We start from the raw sequence: 20,153 nt of genomic DNA, 5'->3' as shown, positions 1-20,153 counted from the left end.
TTTTTCTCCTATTTTCTTTATATGTCATCCAAAAAAATGAGTCAACCTACCCTGACAAACCTAACAAATCTATGGACTAGAATTCTAATTATGTCGATGCCCTTAATTCCAAGTTGATATCTAAATAGTATGTACACCTTGCCAGCCCCCAAACTCTGCAGTTCCCAATTGTGTAAACGTGTTCACTCTTAAGTATCTTGACATATCTTGGTTTACGTATAATCAAATACCTCTCTTCAGTATCTTGACATATCTTGGTTTATGTTATCTGAACATATCTTGGTTTATGTATAATCAAATACCTCTCTTCAGTATCTTGACATATCTTGGTTTATGTATAATCTAATACCTCTCTTCAGTATTTGGACATATCTTGGTTTATGTATAATTTAATACCTCTTTTCAGCATCTTGACATATCTGGGTTTATGTATAATCAAATACCTCTCTTCAGTATCTTGACATATCTTGATTTATGTATAATCAAATACCTCTCTTCAGTATCTTGACATATCTTGGTTTATGTATAATCTAATACCTCTCTTCAGTATTTGTACATATCTGGGTTTATGTATAATCTAATACCTCTTTTCAGTATCTTGACATATCTTGGTTTATGTATAATCAAATACCTCTCTTCAGTATCTTGACATATCTTGGTTTATGTATAATCTAATACCTCTCTTCAGTATCTTGACATATCTTGGTTTATGTATAATCAAATACCTCTCTTTAGAGGTCTATTGATATCAAATGTTGCAAGGTATTAAAAACAAGTCGACATTGCAAAACTTCTAAAGGAATTATGTCTTTTCCGCAAACTCTGATTTTCTAATCCCTATATTTTTGCATCCTAATGTCGTAGATCGTAGATATTTCAAACTATAAATTTTGTCAGATCAAATTTTTTGAAATATCAAAGTTTAGCACCATCAGGTTGCAAAGATATTGAAATTAGTTTGTCTCAAAGACTAAATTCTGTTGTAAGAGGTTGGTAATAAGAAAATTTTAAGATTTTAAAATAAATGTGCAAGAGCTGTGGCCAAATTTAAAGAATTTGAGCCGCACTCAAATTTGAGACGCGGCTCAAACAAGGTTGGTTTCACTTGAAATTGTATTCAGTGTTCCGAGATTTGAGTTGGCGCAAAATTTGAACTGGTTTTTGGCGGTTTAGCGACGGGGTTTAAATTCTTTAAATTCGGCATCTGTTTTACTATAACTAACATTTTTTTCTCACTTGAGACAAGTTTGGCTTCAAAACACTAGTTCTGCATGAAACAAGGCAAGTTTATCCTGAAATTCTTTATAATCTTTAAAACTAGGGACTTTTTGGAGCAATTTGACTTTAATCTGTTCCTCTTTTAATGCTTACGTAGTTTAAACAAGAAGAAAATGAGTAAGTGCGGATACAAATGAGGGACGTATTTAGTATTTAATGAAGGAAAGATCAAATCAAATCAAATCAAATATATATATTTGTCCCAAGCCAAAAACATAGAAAATATCATATTTTAAAACATATTTATGAAACTTGAGACGGGGAGGCATTGATAGCCAGGGGCTGTTTAACACGCAGCCTCCCACTGGAGAGTCAGTTTTTGCAATGATGCTGACTTGAAGAAGAGGTACTGCTGGATGTCATGCTGCTCATGGAATGGAGGGAGCTGGAGCTACTGGAGAGGATACAGTTCATAAACGTACAGGAAAATATTGAAAATAAATATGGGATCCGATATATGTCGGTAATGAGAATTTAATAAAAATGAAAATGAATGGATAAATGAAAGAAAGATGAAGGCTGAATGGATGAAAATAAAGATGGAAGGATAGATGAATGGATGAATGAATGAATGTACATGGAGCTGGAAATATGACGGACGTAACTAGGATTTATATGACAGGTTTGCAGTATAAAACCTAGAACCCTGCATACATCCTTATCATAAACTAGGATAAACTGGGTGTCCCAGAATATAGAAATAAACACGATGTCCCAGAACACAGGGATAAACAGGATGTCCTAGAATGCAAGGATAAACAGGATGTTCCAGAATAACGAGAAAAGCAGGGTGTCCCAGAAGAAAGGGATAAACAGGGTGTTCCAAAATTCTGGAATAAACAGGGAATAAATAAGGTGTCCAGAGTCTGAATTGAATGAATTTGAGTCGCGTCTCGAATATGCCAAAAAAACAGTTTCAACTGAGCGCCGGCTTAATTTTTGAAATTCAGCCTCAGATTTTGATGACTGAAATATATCAAGTAGGGTAATCTTAATATATAACTGTTTTTAGTTTTAAACAGGTTCAAAATAAAAATGCTATTGCAATTTTGTAACAACCATAATATTACATTCAATTTATAATTGGTGATGATATTACAACAATATCACATTTTCATAAGATTTATTTACAATGATATTACATAGTAAAGCATCCAAATGTATTTGTAATATTATAAATCCATCCTAGGCTGGGTAGAACACGGGAGTAAATACCAGGCCTCAAATATAAAAGGGACTGTCCTTCAATTTCAAATGACCTCTTTTATTAAAGAGGAGCATGCCCGTTTCACAACAGTACCCGTTAAACCTTTATCTAGGAAAGTATTTAATTCTGAAATTTCCTTCATTGTTTCCTGTACTAGGAGTCTGCAGGTCAGTTTTATCAGTAACCCACAATTAAACATAATCAATTTTCAAAGTTTAAATTCTAATAATTTATTAATTCATGATCATATTAAGCTTTCCAGTGTACCGTTTTGAATTGTACATGCCTCTCCATAAATAAAGGGTCATCTGAACTTTCGTTAGATTCCATTGGAAGGAGTTTAAATATAGTAATAGACAAATATATTATTAATTGTAATCCTTTTACAAGATGATTTTTAGGTTTTACCGTTCATAGGAATTTAGATATCTATCATTCAATATCGCTAACTTAATTAATATTTTCTTTGTTGTACTTTTATTTGGGAAATAAACGTTTTTAAATTTGTTTCCGATGTTTTTCATGAATTTTGAGATATGAGATTTGAGATATGAGAGATATGACTGAGTTTTCTACAATATTAAATACAGCCAGAGCTGGAACTCTTGTGTTGGATACCCTCTATCCCGTTCGCCTTATATCGATATCCACTGTGGACACTTTTGATTTTTCTGTTAAATCCTCTCATGTGGATATCACTTCTGGGTTCCGACTAATGAGAGTTCTGTAATTGGTTGGGCGCAAAGTTTCATGGCTTTTGATTAGCTGTTCGGTTTCTTTAAACGACACTTGGATTGGTTGAAATTTAGACACTTTCCTGGATGACAAATAAAGATTAAATTAATCTGCAGATTAACAAAAAGAGGAGATCAAAGATTGATCTCGATATCCACAATGCAAGAGTTTCAAGCTAAGATTGTACATCGGTGGATGCAAGATTTAAAAATAAAACTTACTTATTTAATGCTCCACACAGCTTACCTCTTGAAACCACTCCTTTAACATTTAATTAATCATTGGTAAATAATCATTTACGCGGAGAGAATTTACCATCAGAAGGCTGTTAATGTCTTTGCATTTTAACAGTGTCATAAAAAATCACGATTGTATTATTTTTACCAATTTGACAATTTGACAATCTAACACTCTGACAACCTGATAATCCAACATTCTGACAATCTGACAATCTGACAATCTGACAATCTGACAATTTGACAATCTGAAAATCTGACGATCTGACAATCTGACAATCTGACAATCTGAAAATCTGACAATCTGACAATCTGACAATCTGACAATCTGACAATCTGACAATCTGACAATCTGACAATCTGACAATTTGACAATCTGACACTCTGACAACCTGATAATCCAACATTCTGACAATCTGACAATCTGACAATCTGACAATCTGACAATCTGAAAATCTGACAATCCCTTTTAAGGATTTAATCGAAATAAGCAAATGTTCTCTTGAATTCTAAATTAATGAATTTATTTTCAGGAATTGTAAGTTTATCATTTCAAATTTATTAAAGTCAAACAAATTAAGAAATTTAGGAATTTATTTGGAAAATTAATTTTGTAAAGATTTGGTCCGTTATCTTCTGAGAAAAAAGATAAACATTAAGCAGAAATATACAGGAATAATCCTCTTTTTTTTTGAAGGACTTTTCATCCCAGAATTCCAAATTGTAAATCTTAAGATTAACCATCGATCTCCATCTTATCTAGATCTACGGATTTATCTCATTCCTCTTCAATGTCCTTTTTTTAAATTGCATTGCAGACTATATCAAATGACGACTAGATAAAATAGCGACTTGATCAAAATGACGACCAGATCAATGGATAATAAGATTGAATGAGAACAAGATCAAAGGACGATAAGATCGAATGACGACAAGATCAAATAGAGACTAGATCAAATGAAGACTAGATCCAGTATAAACTGGATTATCCAGTGCTTATTACCAGTCAGCACTGCTTTGTGATCCCAATCCACCCAAAGTGGTCCTCCACTATCTCCCTAAAAAGTAGGAGACTTTGGGATCATGTACAAAAAATATTTAATTAATAAAAATAACCTTTTCTAGTATCTAGTATACTCTGGGAACTAACCTCTTCTCCTCTCCTAATATTCAGTATACCCTGACAACTAACCTCTACTTCTCTCCTAGTATTTAGTATACCCTGAGAACTAACATCTACTTCTCTCCTAATATCTTGTATACCCTGAGAACTAACATCTACTCCTATCCTAGTATCTAGTATACCCTGAGAACTAACCTCTACTCCTCTTCTAGTATCTAGTATACCCTGAGAACTAACCTCTACTCCTCTTTTAGTATTTAGTATACCCTGAGAACTAACCTCTACTCCTCTTCTAGTATTTAGTATACCCTGAGAACTAACCTCTACTTCTCTCCTAGTATCAGTTATACCCTGACAACTAACCTCTACCTCTCTCTTAGTATCTGGTATATCCTCAGAACTAACCTCTACTTCTCTCCTAGTATCTAGTATACCCTGAGAACTAACCTCTACTTCTCTCCTAGTATCTAGTTAACTCTGAGAACTAACTACTATTTCTCTCCTAGAATCAAGTATACTCTGAGAACTAACCTCTATTCATCTCCTATTATTTAGTATACCCTGAGAACTAACTGCTACTCCTCTTGTAGTATCTAGTATACCCTGAGAAATAACCTTTAATACTCTCTCATGGTATCTAGTATACCCTTAGAACAATACTATACCCTTCTCCTAGTACATAGTTCACCATGAAAACTTGAAATTTTATATCGTTCTTCATATTCAAAGTTTTAAAAATCCTATGTGAAGTTCTTTACAATCCACTATTCACATGGAACCAAGGAGTATGGAATATAATGGTGAAGAAATCAACCCTGCCCGCCCTACCAAATGATTAAACATCCATTGCAGACGGTACTTCATTTGAATAAAAAATGTTTGTACAAATACCGCGTACATGTATTCAGAATAGGTTATTGTATACATTAAACAGGGACAGCAATTATGCTGAATAACGCCAAATAAATACATTTTTGGGATGCAAAAATATAGGCAATAAAAACGAGTTTTTTATAATAAAAATCGACTTTATTTAATATGGATATAGTAAAAAATAACATAAACAACTATTTATAACACTGTTATTTTGGTTTTGGACAGAATTTAAGTCCAAAAACTGTATAGCACGTCGTGTCAAAATGATAGTGTTATAGGTAATTTTACGAAGCGTTTGTGTATTTGTCTTATTTCAATAGCTATTTCTAGATTTCTTGATCAAATAAGCTTTGAAACAAAGCAGAAGTAAAAATATAAAGTTGATTTCAATTTTATTTTCATTTCAATTGAAACAAAATATTTTGGAAATGTCCTAAATCTTTTGAAGAATATCCGGGAACCAATTAAAACTTTATAACACACGTGCTATAATGTACAGCTAATTTAACTTTATAGCAGTATTATTACTTTATTATGATTACTTCATTATGAAATTCACGATGAAGTGTGGAAGAATGATAAAGTACACAATAGTTTCATATAAAAAATTAAAAGACGACTCTCGAAAAACTCTTTTTCAGATTGGAGTACTTTCTGCAAATCATGTACACTCATATGGTAGGGCGGGCCGGGTCGTTTTCTTCTCCCGTATATTAACCCCTAAAACCTAAGAAATATAATGTAAAGATAGTTATTTCAGAGGTGTACGCTATCTTTTGTACTGCAGTGTACTGTATCCGATTCTGGGCTTTAAAGTAAACAAAGACGGATGTCACAGCCTTCGACATGGGATCCATCTTTCACATAAAAAATCAATGAAATATTCTGGTCATAATTCACATAATAGCTTCCCTATTATGTGAATTATCAAAATTATCAAAATTAAATGCTTTTATCCTTCTCGAATACTAGAAGAACACTGATGCATTTATTCTTGTTTTCAAACACCGCCCAGAGAGAACTGGTTTCAATATTTACGCGGAGAATACGCAACAGCAATTAACTTCCCTTGCCTTATTACCTTGCCTAGAACTAACCTGACTTCCCTTGCCTTATTACCTTGCCTAGAACTAACCTGACAGGCATCAACTCCTCCAACTTCTCCAGTCATGTTTGAAACCCTTGTCAACCTTTGCCCTTCATTATCTTTCTTCTCCATTATAGTTGCTTCTGAACTTTAAATTAGTTTACAGATATTCTTTATATCCTTAATTATCAATCTCATCAAAAAGAAATCTGTAGATAGACATTAGCTAAAACATGACATTTTCATGACAAATTTTGGCAAAGAATTTAATAATAATAACCATTACTTTTGAATGTTGATGTAGTGAATTTCTCCATCCGGAGTTTCTCGCATGATTACTCCGTCAGCAAAGGTACCATCGTTGATGTTATCTGTAAAATCAGCAGCTCTTTTCTTTCTACCTAAAATCATTAATTGTTTATGAAAATGCAATTCATAAAGTGAACATATGTTATTAAGATATAAATTCCACCAAACCAGCAAGAGAACGCTACAACTAATGGGTAAGTAAAAAAACCGGGATTATCGATGTTTTGGACAACAATTCAAATGTTTTGTTTTGTTCTGATTTTAGGCTTAAAATGTAAAACGTGATAAAAAAAAAAAATATATTTTTGGATTCGAACTCTTCTGCTTTAAAAGAGGCATTTATTAGTCTGCACTTACGCCCAAATGTTTGTTGTCCGGCACAGATTTCAAGCTCTGGATCAAAATCAGCACTAGGAGCCTGGAACTCGTCCTGTAACAATCTAAATAGTGATGAAATGAATATTATTAACTAAAGTGTCAATTGAGATACTAGGATACCAAAATCCCAGAGTACATGAATCCTAAATACCTGATGATACATGAACAGATAGATGGATACCTGGATGCTAGTATACCAGGATACTAATGCAGGATATCTGCAGATACCTGGATACCAGGATAACTGGATACCTGGATACCCGGATACCCAGATACCCAGATACCCGGATACCTGGATACCCGGATACCCGGATACCCGGATACCCGGATACCCGGATACCCGGATACGCGGATACCCGGATACCAGGATACCAGAATACCAGGATACGAGGATATTATAATATCAGGATGCTTGGATACCAGGATACCTGGATACCAAGATACCTGGATAAGAGGATAACAGGATAACTGGATACCAGGATACCTGGATACCGGGGTACCAGGATACTGGGGCACAAGGATACCAGGATACCAGAATACCAGGATACCAGGATACCAGTATACCAGTATACCAGGACACCAGGATACCAGGATGCCAGGATACCAGGACACCATGATACCTGATACTAGAATATCAGGATACCTGGATACCTAGGCACCATAAAACCAGATACTACGATACCATGATATCTGGATGTCTAGACATCATGATTCAGTTTACCTAGATTCCTGGATACCTACATAACCAGATACCACAATACCTGGATAACCAGTTACCAGAATACCTGGATACCAGGATACCTAGACACCAGAATAACGAGACACCAGAAAACCTAGACACCTATATACCAGAATACTTGGATACCTAGATACCATGATACCTATAGACACCAGCACACCAGCACACCTGGATTCCTGGCTACCCAGATACCAGAATACCTGGATAACAAGATACAGGTTACAATGATACTTGGATACCTATACACCTAGGTATCTAGAATCTGGATTCTGGATATACAAGGTGTCCCATACCATATTAGATCGTCAAAGGGTCTAAATTACAATTCCCGGGACTAATCAGAAAATCTAAGAAGAATAAATCATTTTGAAAAATTGAAAAAGGCTAATATAAAAATTTTCTTGCAGGAAATGCTATGTTTTTCGAATATTATATGTTTATTTTGGCATTGAAGCTTGGAGATAATCTAATATGATATGGGACACTCTGTACCTTTGGGTGCACTTTGTTAATTAATATCTCGCATGCTTTATTCAAAAATGTGTAGCATTCATTTATCATTCTTTAACACTTTTTAACCAGAGATGGAATTTAAAGAATTTGAGCCGCGGTTTAAATCCGCCAAAACCCGGTTTAAATTAAGCGCCGGTTTAAATATTGAAACATTTGATACAATTCTAAGTGGAACCAACTATATTTAAACCGCGGCTTAAATTTAAACCGCCGCTCAAATTCTTTAAATTCGGCCACTGATTGTATTGACGTAGACTAGTATTATTCAGAATATATGCGAGGTAAACATGTTTTTTCTAAAGAAAATTATATTGAAATGTTTATTTTTAATCAAAAACAATGTTTTTTAAACCTCTAGTATGTATTTTATATAGCTCCAAGTTGTTTTCTTTGTTTTCTTTTTTGAAAACCCAATGACAAGGTTTAAATTTAAATAGAATATTGCCGCATTTTTTCTTTAATCGATTTGATTGAGAAGAAAAAAGCATTCATTATTAAGTGTGGTGAGATCGGAACTACTGGTGTTAGAGCCAATACTTACTCCTGGCATCATTCTGGTGTTAGAACCGATACTTACTCCTGGCATCATTCTGGTGTTAGAACCGATACTTACTCCTGGCATCATTCTGGCGTTTGAGCCGATACTTACTGTTAGAGCCGATACTTAGTCCTGGCATCATTCTGGTGTTAGAACCGATACTTACTCCTGGCATCATCCTGCTGTTAGAACATCAACAGTAGATACATACTCTCATGGCATCGTTCTGGTGTTAGAACATCAACAGCTGATACTTACTTCTGGCATCATTCTGGTGTTAGAGCCGATACTTACTCCTGGCATCGTTGTGGCGTTAGTGCCAATACTTACTTCTGGCATGGTTCTGGTGTTAGAAAATTATCAGCTGATACTTACTCCTGACATCGTTCTGGTGTTAGAACATCAACATCTGCCTCCTCGTGGTAAGTGCTGGGGGTCAGCTCACGTTTACTACACGATGCAGAACAGAATCCCCAGCTCTCACTCTCAGATACGTTCTCCCCCTTAATTGTAGAATTTGATTAATTAACTGCAGCTTGGGAACACAGCTTTACCTGGAGATATAAACTTTATCTGTAAAAGTAAACTGACTCAATTTAAAATTTAAAACCAAGCTGAGAAAAATTCCTGTTGTACTACTAATGTTTACGTACCTTGTACAGCTGTACATTACACCATCCATGCAATCCTTCAGGTTTCTCCTTGCTGTAAGGAGTTGGGGGAGCTTCTCTCCTTTACATTATTAATTATTTTATTTCAGATTTTTATATTTTGATATAATCAAAATAAATTAAGAAATGACTTAAAGATCGTCTTTGAAGCTGTCTAAAGACAAAGTCTGTTTTAAATATAAGCTTTTCATGAGTACAGTACATTATGGAAACCTGTAAAGTCCTATACATTTTTTGTCCTGAAATAACCATACAGAGATTAACGACGATATTTTAGCTTCTCTCAATTGTTATATTTAGTAGAACAACCTATTAGAAAAAAAGACTAATTTAGATATTTAATACTAGAATGATCTCACTTGCAGGGGCTGAACAGGCCTGCATCCTACCAATTACATCAACAATAATCATGATTTTCACAAAAACTGTTAAGATTTACTTTTCTCAGAGTAAACAAAAATAACGAGATGTTTTATTTTGATAAATATTGTTGTCTCCTTGCATATATGGAACCTCATCTTTCCAGTACTGTCAGTTAAACATTTCTCTCCCTAGAGATAAAACTTTTTAACATTATACAGTGAAACCCATAAAACTGTGGAATAGGAAGACGACTTTTAGACTGATGTTCTGATTGAACGTGAAACACAGCAATTGTGCAGTTTGCACATACCTTTTTCCTGTAGTATGCTACACAATTGCCGTGTTTCATGTTTAAGAAACTACATATTTAAAATTTTTTGATTCCGAGTGTAGAGTACGCACAAATAGATATAGGTTCAGGGGAAAAGGACAAAAAATCATTGTGAAGACGACATTTCTGGGAACGGATATTGAATGGTTTCCAAACCAAATAATTTTGGGGTAAAAATCACGTTTTTCAAGGTCATTCTTCAAGAAAAATTGGCAAGGTGAAGAGCTAGGACTAAAATTTACATTAAGAGGTTAAAATCTGAAGATAGAGTAAAGGATGAGTAAGACCGTTTTAAAAAGGGGGTATTGCTATATTCTCGATCTATTCGTTTTTTTTTTTTGGTGTTTCCAGCCGCGAACTATTTCAGGACGTATTCGAAAATTTTATAGTAATATTCTCTCTGAAGTTGTTTGTAGTTTTTGTATAGAATAGTCAAGAATAGTCATAAAAAGTATTTATTCTTTTCTCAAGGTCCTGTGTCGGTGATTTTTCTCGAAGTACTCCCAAGTCTCAAAACGGAGAGAAAAATCATTACTTGAGTGTAACAGTCGTCTTCCTTCTCCAATGTACTTTAGATAGATAGATATTTCTTCTACTCACAAAAATGTAAAGCACAGTTATATCAATACTAGGCTCTTCGGGCGTCCCTTTTTATAAGAAAAAGTTCAGCGTTTAACTATTGCTTTTCATTGTAAAACCCAAAAATACAAAAAAACGTGGGCCCAATCAGTTTATCCGTTTTTATGTTTATTGGATACAAACAAACAAACAAACACCCCGACACCCAAACCAATATATAGATAACAATAGTTTGATATAGCTATAACAGTTGAGATACTTTTTATTTTGAAATAACATTAAGTTGTTTAAATCTTTCATCACGTTTTTAAAATAATTTATCTATCTATTATCATTTAAACTTAAAGCTTACCTTATATGGAACTAACTGACCGTAACCGGCAATTTTGGCTTTTACTCCAACATCAATAAAACTATCTGTCTCTGTTGGTGGAATCGTCACTAAACAAAATGTCTGACATTTTATTTTTTTAAAACTTAAATGACGACCTGAACTCTTTAAATGGTTTAAATAATTTTACAAAATAAAAATAACTGAACCATTTACATTATGTAAGACATGAAAAGATGTAAAATAATTAAGTACAATCTTCTCTGAAGTCCCATCCTTTGTGGGTAACCCTGTATCGTTCTGAGAGAAACTTTTCTGTGAAGTAAAGTTAATAATTGAACCCTTGATCTCGCACTTTTGAATTTGAGAATCTATGCTTGATCCCTGCAAGGTATGACCTCAACAGGATTTAGAAGAGGAATTGAATAAAACCGAAGGTTTACAATAAGATAGAGATTAAGCATTTATTCCAGAGTTCCCAACACAAAAGTTGTGATTTTTGTTCACAAATGTACTAGGCTATAAGGGCGCTTCGCGCCCATCTTCTATATCATCTTTTAATTGATTCTCGATCTTTCAGCATCTTCTCTTCGATAAAACGATAAAAAATGTTGCCGATTAAAAAAAAATTGCGGACTAAAAAATGTAGCGGACAAAAAGAATGTTGCGGATTAAAAAACATTGCGGATTAAAAAAAATGTTGCGGATTAAAAAAATGTTGCGGATTAAAAAAAATGTTCGTGTATTTTCAATGTTTCACGAAAATAAAAAATTTTGGACACAATTTTTTTCTTTCAATTTCAAGCATCACAAAACCTTTCCTGAATGAGAAATGTTGGGCTCGATCGGTTCAGCCGTTATTATGTTTATTGGATACAATCAAACAAGACAAGCAAAGTATATATATATAGATGTTCTAAATTATATAGATATCAATATTATGGTAAAAGTTTACTTGTGTTAAAGGGAAGGCAGATGGGTTGAATAAGATCTTCTAATATCAAAACAGTTTTAATTTTGATGAGAGCAAAATCATAAACTCCGCTGTATTTATCAGATGTTTTCTGTAATTCAACCCTAAATATAAAATCCATAAAATCATAATTAATTCAAAACACATTTAAAGGACTTAAGAACGTAATTTCATGTAACCCTTCATTAAAAGATGTTTTAGTTTTTATAAAGTTTTAGATTTTCGCAATTGAAAATAATATATTTCTTTATAAATTGAGGTTTACTTGAATTTCTGTCTACAGTCCCGTTAAGAAAGATAACTAGGGAGAAGGGATGCCTGGTTCTGAAATATCTTGATTTTACCTTTTAGGATGAATAAATATAGTTTCCCCGGAGTAGGTTTGAACTGGTGTTTCATCAGGGCTATATTGATAATCCTGTCCAGACTCTACAGGTTCTAAGTCAAGCTCCTGGATCAAAGTAGAAAATTAAAACCGTACAAGTAACCGATCTTTTACCTTTTACCGAAATTTAACCCCCCGGCCCCTCTCTCGAAACCAAGGTATACACCAAGGTACGACTTTAAAACATCGTAGCGCCTTTAGTTTGGATTAAACGTACAACGTCGTACTATTGTACATTAATCTAGTTGCATATTATTAATTATTAAGTAATAATTATTGAAAGTTCAAAACATTTTTGTTCTTTTCAAAAGCACCTTAATAAAAAATATAAAAAAATTTTAATCTTACGTGAAATTTACTATAGTTTGGTGTGCCCTTTTTCCAATACTAAGAATCTTAGAATCCTTGGAAAAATCCCAACTTTGACATTTAATTCAAAAGAGACAATTATAAAATCATCTTTTAATTTTTATGATTTTTTTTAATTTGTTTGAAATTCAAGATTCCATTTTTTTTAATCTTCTAATGGGAATAGTGTAATAATCAAAAAGGTCTAAAAATCAATTGCCTGATACGATCCAACATTTTCTAAAAACACTCCCTCCGATTCTAAAATTCAACATTTCTTAGGATTAAACAAACAAAAACAATTTTTAAAAAATAAAAAAATAAAATTAATAAATAATTAGACCTGTTGTAAAAGTTTTAGATTCAGTCAGACACCAACCTTTGAAAAAAAAGAAATTAAAAGTAACCTTTTAAACACTCGTCTTTTGGTTTGTTAGGAATTAATACATGTCAAAACGGCTTAACCGATCGTTGAGTGACTTCGTTGGTGTATTGCTGATCAAGATTTAAATATTTTTTTGAATTTTTCATTTTCAATTTGCCAATAAAAAAATTTAAATATCTTTAGTTGTTTGGGTGACAAATGTACGCAGTATAAAATATCAAGGTTACCATATGAACAAAAGCAATGTGCTGCAGTTATTACAAATCTTGAATTGATAACACTACCAGAGCAGTATCCTATCTTAAACCCACTTCTATACAATAGAAATTTATATTTTTTTAGATTTGATTCTTGTTTTTTGTCTTACTTGATCATTATTTTCGCCATCCATGGTTGATTTAGAGTCTCGACATCCTCTATTCCTCCAACTATATAGTTCTGCCCAGACTCCTGGCTAGGGGGGAAACAGGGATTAAGAATTTATATCAGAACTTACTCCCCAAGTATAATTTTAATCCTATGTTAAAAAACAACCTGAGCTGAAAACTTTAGACTGGTGGATATTGAGATAAATGCTTGATCTTCTCTTTTAATTTATCTCAAGGTTAATGTAATCTTTAGTTTGTATCCTGGAAATTTTATAAAAAAGTTCAACCAATAAAGTGGCGTATACAAAATACAGAACAGCCAATTAGAAGTAGAGAAATTTTGCCCGCAAAATCAACAAGCAAACTCTCATTGGTGCAATCCAGCAAGGATATCCAAAAAGAGAGGATTATCAGAAAATCAAAAGACAGTGGATAGATTTCCTAATCGGATTAAAGGTATCCAAATCTTAAGTTTTCAGCTCTTAGGAGGGAACTCTTGTATGGAGATCAATACTTGATCTAGATCTTTTTTCAACCTACAGACTAATTCAATCTTTTTTCCATATCCCATGAAGTGCCCATTAACAATGTATCCTGTTTGCAACCAATCCAAACTAGGTGAATTTTACATTCACCCAATAAGAGAACAGAGAAATTGTGTAATTGTATATCTTAAATCAAGAGATTAAGCAGATCCAGCGTAAAATTAAAAAGTGCCCCACTGTTGATATCGAGCTCAAGAAGAGCTATTTTTAAGAAAACATCCTATGAATTAAAAAAGTGTTAATTTCATGTAAAAAATATTTAGTTTTAGAAAGATTATCGAATATATTTATATTTTTCATTCATATTTGATCTTATCATTCCAATCAAAATAATAAAATATATATTTGGTCAATTTTCTCCTGAAATGTGTTAATATTTGATCAGGCTTGTATTTGTAATATCTTGTTTCAGTTAAAGTATTTAAATGGGTAGGAGAAACGAGTAGTCCCATAGGAATGGATTTGGAAAACAAAAGTTCCGACCTAAGGCTTTTTTTTTATAAAAAATATGGCTTCACCTTCTTTACTCCACAAAAGCTGGAACAATTTTTAGAAATTTCAAAAAAATCTAAAAAAACACCATTTCTTTTACAGCTATCTGATTAAGATCTAATAACAAAATTGAAAATTTACTTTCTCTTACGAGAGAGCGGATATTTGATTGAATTCAGAACTATCCTTAACATCGAGTCTTTCACTTTCTGTCCTACTGGTTTCTTCATCAGCTGTAGTTCTGTTAGTTATTATACCATCACAATAGCTGCTGTTTTGCTATTTAATGCAAAACATCTTTCTTAAAGTGGTATATAGGTACGACAACAACCTTATAGAACCGTTCAGTTTTAACTGATTAACTGAACTTACTGTTCATGTATTAATTTGGTAAAAAACGCTGCACCGTGCGGTAATTTAGCTAACAGCAAAAAGGGATAAAAAAGTGTAGACGTAGTAATAAGATCAAGTTTTTATAAATTCTTATAATGGGTCCAATTGTTCATTTCCGAGGATGAATTAGTTCTGTAAAGCCTTGTTAGAAAAATATTTTGTATTTTTTAGAAACATAAATTAACCATTGTTTAGTTTGTAATTATTCACAACTACCTTACACTCACGGGAAGCTAAGGAACCCGTAGTTAAATAAAATTTTATCGTCTTTTAAGATGAAAATGCGCAAAATTTTGCACGAAAATTCTGAAAACGTTTTGTTGTTTTACTTACTTGTCCAGGGACGTTAAGTAGCTTAACTTCCCTCTGTTGGGGGGAATTTAGGTCGTTAGTGATGGTCCAAGGTGGTAAAATTAAGTGTTTTTAAGTAAATGTCAGAAAACATCTTATTTTTCTAACCACCTGTCGAAAATAAACACCAAGGAAATTCAGGGTAAACAAATTAATCCAGCGAAATGAAAAAATCGGTTTTTTCACGAAAATGTTTTTTCCCGTAAGATTCCGCATCAATTTTACGAAAGAGGATTTTTGCGAGATTTTGCATATTTTTGCGAAAGTTTACTTCTACTGGAAACCCTAATACTGTGCAATACGCAGCGTACTGCACAGTATACAATCTCATCAAACTTTGATAGAATCAAGGTTATAATGCAAGGAAAGTTATTTCAGAGGTGTGCGCATCTTTTTTACTGCAGTGCACAAGAAGGATGTCACAGCCTTACATGGGATCCATCTTTCACATAAAAAATCAATGTTATATTCTGGTCATAGGAAACTATTATGTGAATTATCAAAATTTTCAAAATTCAATGCTTTTATCCTCCTCGGATACAAAACAAACACTGATGCATCTATTCTTGCTAACAAATTCCCCACAGAGAGAACTGGTTTCAATATGTACGCAGAGTATATGCAACTGCAATTAACTTTCCTTGCATTATAACCTTGGATAGAATAACTTTTATTATGAATTCTTTATCATTTTGATAAACGTCGTTGAAATGAAAAACAATAAATAGGATTAAGCATCACATACAAATATCTGACAAAATTTATAACAAAAAGGCTTTTATATTATATTCAAATATTCTGAAACGGACAGCTCTAATGATATGAAAAGCATTTGAAGAATTTAAAAAATTAACTTGAGTTGTTTAAAGGGACCGTAAACTTAATTTCAAATAACCATCCATTCATAAAGTACCCTCCAGAGCTTTGCCTGATCAAGTATGAATATCCAAACTATGAATTTTCATAATTGTGATTCGGTTAAGCAACAAACAAGAAAACTTAACACTTTTCAAGCTAGAAACCCGAAGTTATCTTTCACATTATTGATCAGATTAAGGTTTCATGGGTACTGTTGTGAATCGGGCATTTCCCTTTTTGACTAGAGGGTCACTTAAGATTACGATGACAGTCCCTTTAAATTGTTACCGTTTTCCAGAGCTTTCTGAGTTTTTTCCCCTTTATTCACTGTAGGTGAAGCTGCTGAAGCAATATTTTCTTCAAATGAATCACCCTGTAAACCGATTTTTAGATTACAAGTTATCATGATTAAATAAAACAGTTCCACATCAATTATGTATAATTAATAAGTTATAAGTAGTAAATTTACAAGCGACTTATAAAACAGTATAGACCGAGTAAATTTTAATTTCACATTAAAATGAAATGAATCAGTTTCAAGTTAATAAATGAATTCATGAAATTTAACAAAAACAGTTTTTACCTCAGAATAATCATTTCCAGCTTCTTCTACAAGATCTTCTTTTTCAACATCTTCTTTTTCAAGTTCTTCTTTTACATGATCATCTTTTACAAGATCTTCTGTTTCATGATCGTCTGTTTCTTCTTTTTCATGATCTTCTTTTTCAAGATTTTCTTTTACATGATCATCTTTTACAAGATCTTCTGTTTCATGATCGTCTGTTTCATGATCTTCTTTTTCATGATCTTCTTTTTCAAGATTTTCTTTTTTAAGTTCTTCTTCTATGAGATTTTCTTTTACAAGATCTTTTGTTTTATGATCTTCTTTTTCAAGATTTTTTTCTGAAAATGTAAATATTTTTAATACAAAACTGTAGAAATAATTTCTAAACACAAATCTTGTCAAAATTGCGTATAATATACCTTTTCTAAATTTAGTAACTGTAAAAGTGACTTTAAAGTCCAAGAATTACTATTCTAAACATAAAACCTGAAGAAGTGCCTCAAAAAACCTTTTTAAAATATAAATATAACAAATTAAATCAATTAAAGTGCCTCCATAAAGTATTGCTTTTCTAAAAAGAAAACCTGAGAAATTTAAAATATAACCCCTGTAAAAAGAGCCTCCAATTAAACCTTTTCTGAACCGAGACAATATAAACAGCGCCTCCAAATAGATCTTATCTAATTTAAAACTTCTAGGTGATGTTATCCTTATTTAAAGAAGCAAAACAAACTACCTTTTACTGCCAGAATAGATCGATTTTCTTGATTCAGAGTCTCTTCCTGAGAAAAAAGTTAAATTTATGTTCTGTTTTCAGAATTATCTACCTTCAAGATCTTTTATTAAAGAGACTCTAGCGTAATTTCAAGTGACCCTCCATGTAAAAAAGGACATTCTTGAGTTAGATCGGTATCCACTAAACCACTTTAAACCTTCAACTAATCATCTAGGGGGGAGAACTCCTAGTATGTTTATCTCGATAATGGTGTTCAATTTGCCAAAAAAAACTGGAGTGTACGCTTGCGTACAGTGTGACTTACATATATTTCACGAATATCCCGAATATCCAATGTTGTTTTAAAAAATTCAAATGAAAGTATACATTTTTTGCTAGAGAATTAAGCATTAGTCCGTTATCCTTGATCAGTTGACGGTTTAAAGGAGTACAGGTATGAATACTTCTACATTCCCTTTAAGATATCTTCTTTTTTATATGATTTATTTGATAAAAATATAATTCTAAATTTGTCAATGGTTTAACATTTTTAGAAAAATAAGTAAGACAATGAAATTAATTGAAAATCTTTGGTTGAATTGTAAAACATTCGTTAGTAGCCTTTTATATACAATAAATGACGCTTTTGTAAATTATTTCAAAAGTAATTTCAAGAAATATTTTTTATTCATTTTTGAATCTTTTTTAAATTAATAAACATTTGTTTTTCTTTCTTCAAAGAGCTTTTAGTAATCTACAGCTTTCATAGTTTCATAACTTTTTAACAGATTACATTTTTGCATTTTCTTTTTCTTTTTAATGATAGAACTAAACCTGATCTCTTCTATCTTCAAAAAGTGCTCTCTTTGCCTTTTCTTTGATCTTAAGATCTTTCTTTTTCATGAGATCTCCTGGATGTTCTATATCTATTCGTTCTTTAGGAATCATCGTTTTTTTCTGATCATCAGGATCACTACAATTGCACATTTTTAGTCAAATAAATTTTAGTGTATTTTGAAGAATTAGAGTGATTTTGAATTTTACATAATAATTCTATTGAAAATATAAATTTATAATTAAAAAAAACAGGTTTAAAGGTTGTATCGGAGATCAAAGGGTTTTGACACGTACGGAAAGATTATCATTTCAGAGAAAAATTTTCATTATCCTTCTTCGGTCTGATTTCTTAGAGACAGTAGATTTTATAACATTTAATCATTTTTTTTCCAATATTAATTCATAATCAAATATTGATGTAAGTTTTGTCTGTTAGTCACCTGTAGTCAAAATGTAAATGAAGATTAAATTCTTCAAGATCACTTTCTCCTTCACCATTCACGTTTATGCATCCTGAAGATAATATGGTAATTTGCCTCCCTTTTAGAAATAATTATCTGAGCCCGTGATTCAAAAACTTCGGCTTGAGCCGTAATTCCTTAAACCCGACTTTGAAACCCGATCTTCGTACCAATTCTGAAGACAGCTTGTGTCACGTGATTGACAGCTGCAAGATCTTAGGCTTGACTTAGGAGTTAGGCCCAATGAAAATAAAACCGATCTTGGTTGGTTTTAGTGGAGAATAAGACTCAATGTTGAGTCTTGTTCTCATCAAAACCCAGAATGTGCCAATTTCAATCGTGAAAATCTGCCAAATAGAATATTAAACTGTTTTTTGAACTCAACTCTGTGGAAAATAAGATGCAGATTGAATCCGAAAGCTCAAGCCGTAAATAAGGCCCAATGACAGCTTAGACCCGAGCCGTATTTTCCCGAATTTTATAAATCGCGGGCTCAGGACTGTCGTCGTTATTGTAAGTAATCTTCTTAAGGTATCGTTGTGAATCTCGGATTTGACACTCTATAAAATACATTTAACAAATTTTACTTTCCTAAGACTAAAGCTATAAAGACTGAATAGATCATGCCTCGACCCTTAGTCCAACACTGACACTCGATATTCCTGGAATTATATTGAGAAATAAGATTTTCTTAATTTAGTGTTTATTTAGTGATACAGGTTGCAGGCTAACAAGTTCCTAGTACACCGCAATGGAAAAAAACAAACCAAGAAATGAAGAAGCATACAATTGTACTGACTAATCTAGCTGCTTCAGCTAATATAGCTATTCTAGCGATTGTAACTAATCCAGCTGCTTCGACTACTCAAGCTTCCGTTCCTATAGCTTAGCTGCTTTAGATGTTCTTGCCGTTTAATTTACTCTAGATGTAGTGACTGTTATTGCTTTTCAAGATTTTCCAACTTCCCAAGCTGTTATAACTATTTTGATTGTGTTTGTTTCTATGTTATAGGACTACTATGCCTCCCCAGTTTTCTTTAGCTTCAGTTATTTGTCTCGCTTCTTTAGTTTTTAGAGCAGCTCTGGTTAATTCTCTAGCCGCTATATTAGTTCTAGCTGCTCCAGTTTTTCTAGCTGCTCTTTAGTTTCTCTAGCTTCTCAAATCGTTCTAGCTGCTCTAGTT

At 32.7% G+C, this 20,153-nt stretch overlaps 1 protein-coding gene across 1 annotated transcript; it reads right to left on the bottom strand.

Moving 5' to 3' along the window:
• Positions 1-2,384: 2,384 nt before the first annotated feature.
• On the bottom strand, positions 2,385-19,819 carry LOC111714475 (uncharacterized). Its single transcript, XM_023489593.1, has 24 exons — positions 19,562-19,819; positions 18,950-19,022; positions 18,507-18,645; positions 17,694-17,739; positions 16,976-17,295; positions 16,681-16,765; positions 14,817-14,866; positions 13,753-13,835; positions 13,613-13,698; positions 13,344-13,379; positions 13,221-13,261; positions 12,612-12,718; positions 12,250-12,371; positions 11,316-11,404; positions 10,188-10,241; positions 10,050-10,075; positions 9,673-9,751; positions 9,395-9,522; positions 7,209-7,291; positions 6,829-6,943; positions 6,591-6,690; positions 4,460-4,514; positions 3,467-3,481; positions 2,385-2,498 (listed from the first exon to the last, which is right to left on the bottom strand). The coding sequence occupies exons 1-24, from the start codon at positions 19,593-19,595 to the stop codon at positions 2,464-2,466; spliced, it is 2,001 nt and encodes a 666-aa protein (XP_023345361.1). The 5' UTR covers positions 19,596-19,819; the 3' UTR covers positions 2,385-2,463.
• Between the last annotated feature and the right edge of the window lie 334 nt (positions 19,820-20,153).

The sequence above is a fragment of the Eurytemora carolleeae genome, unplaced genomic scaffold (genome assembly GCF_000591075.1).
Source record: "Eurytemora carolleeae unplaced genomic scaffold, Eaff_2.0 scaffold165, whole genome shotgun sequence".
NCBI classification, from domain to species: Eukaryota; Metazoa; Arthropoda; class Copepoda; order Calanoida; family Temoridae; genus Eurytemora; species Eurytemora carolleeae.
This window is presented reverse-complemented; position numbering and strand designations above follow the sequence as displayed.

Excerpts from the sequence above, each read along its gene's own strand:
- LOC111714475 (XM_023489593.1), bottom strand. The coding sequence starts at position 19,595 with ATGATCTATTCAGTCTTTATAGCTTTAGTCTTAG. Across the intron at positions 12,372-12,611 it reads ATATTTATTCATCCTAAAAG|GGTTGAATTACAGAAAACAT; the intron begins GTAAAATCAAGA and ends TTTTATATTTAG. Across the intron at positions 6,691-6,828 it reads CACTACATCAACATTCAAAA|TTCAGAAGCAACTATAATGG; the intron begins GTAATGGTTATT and ends ACTAATTTAAAG.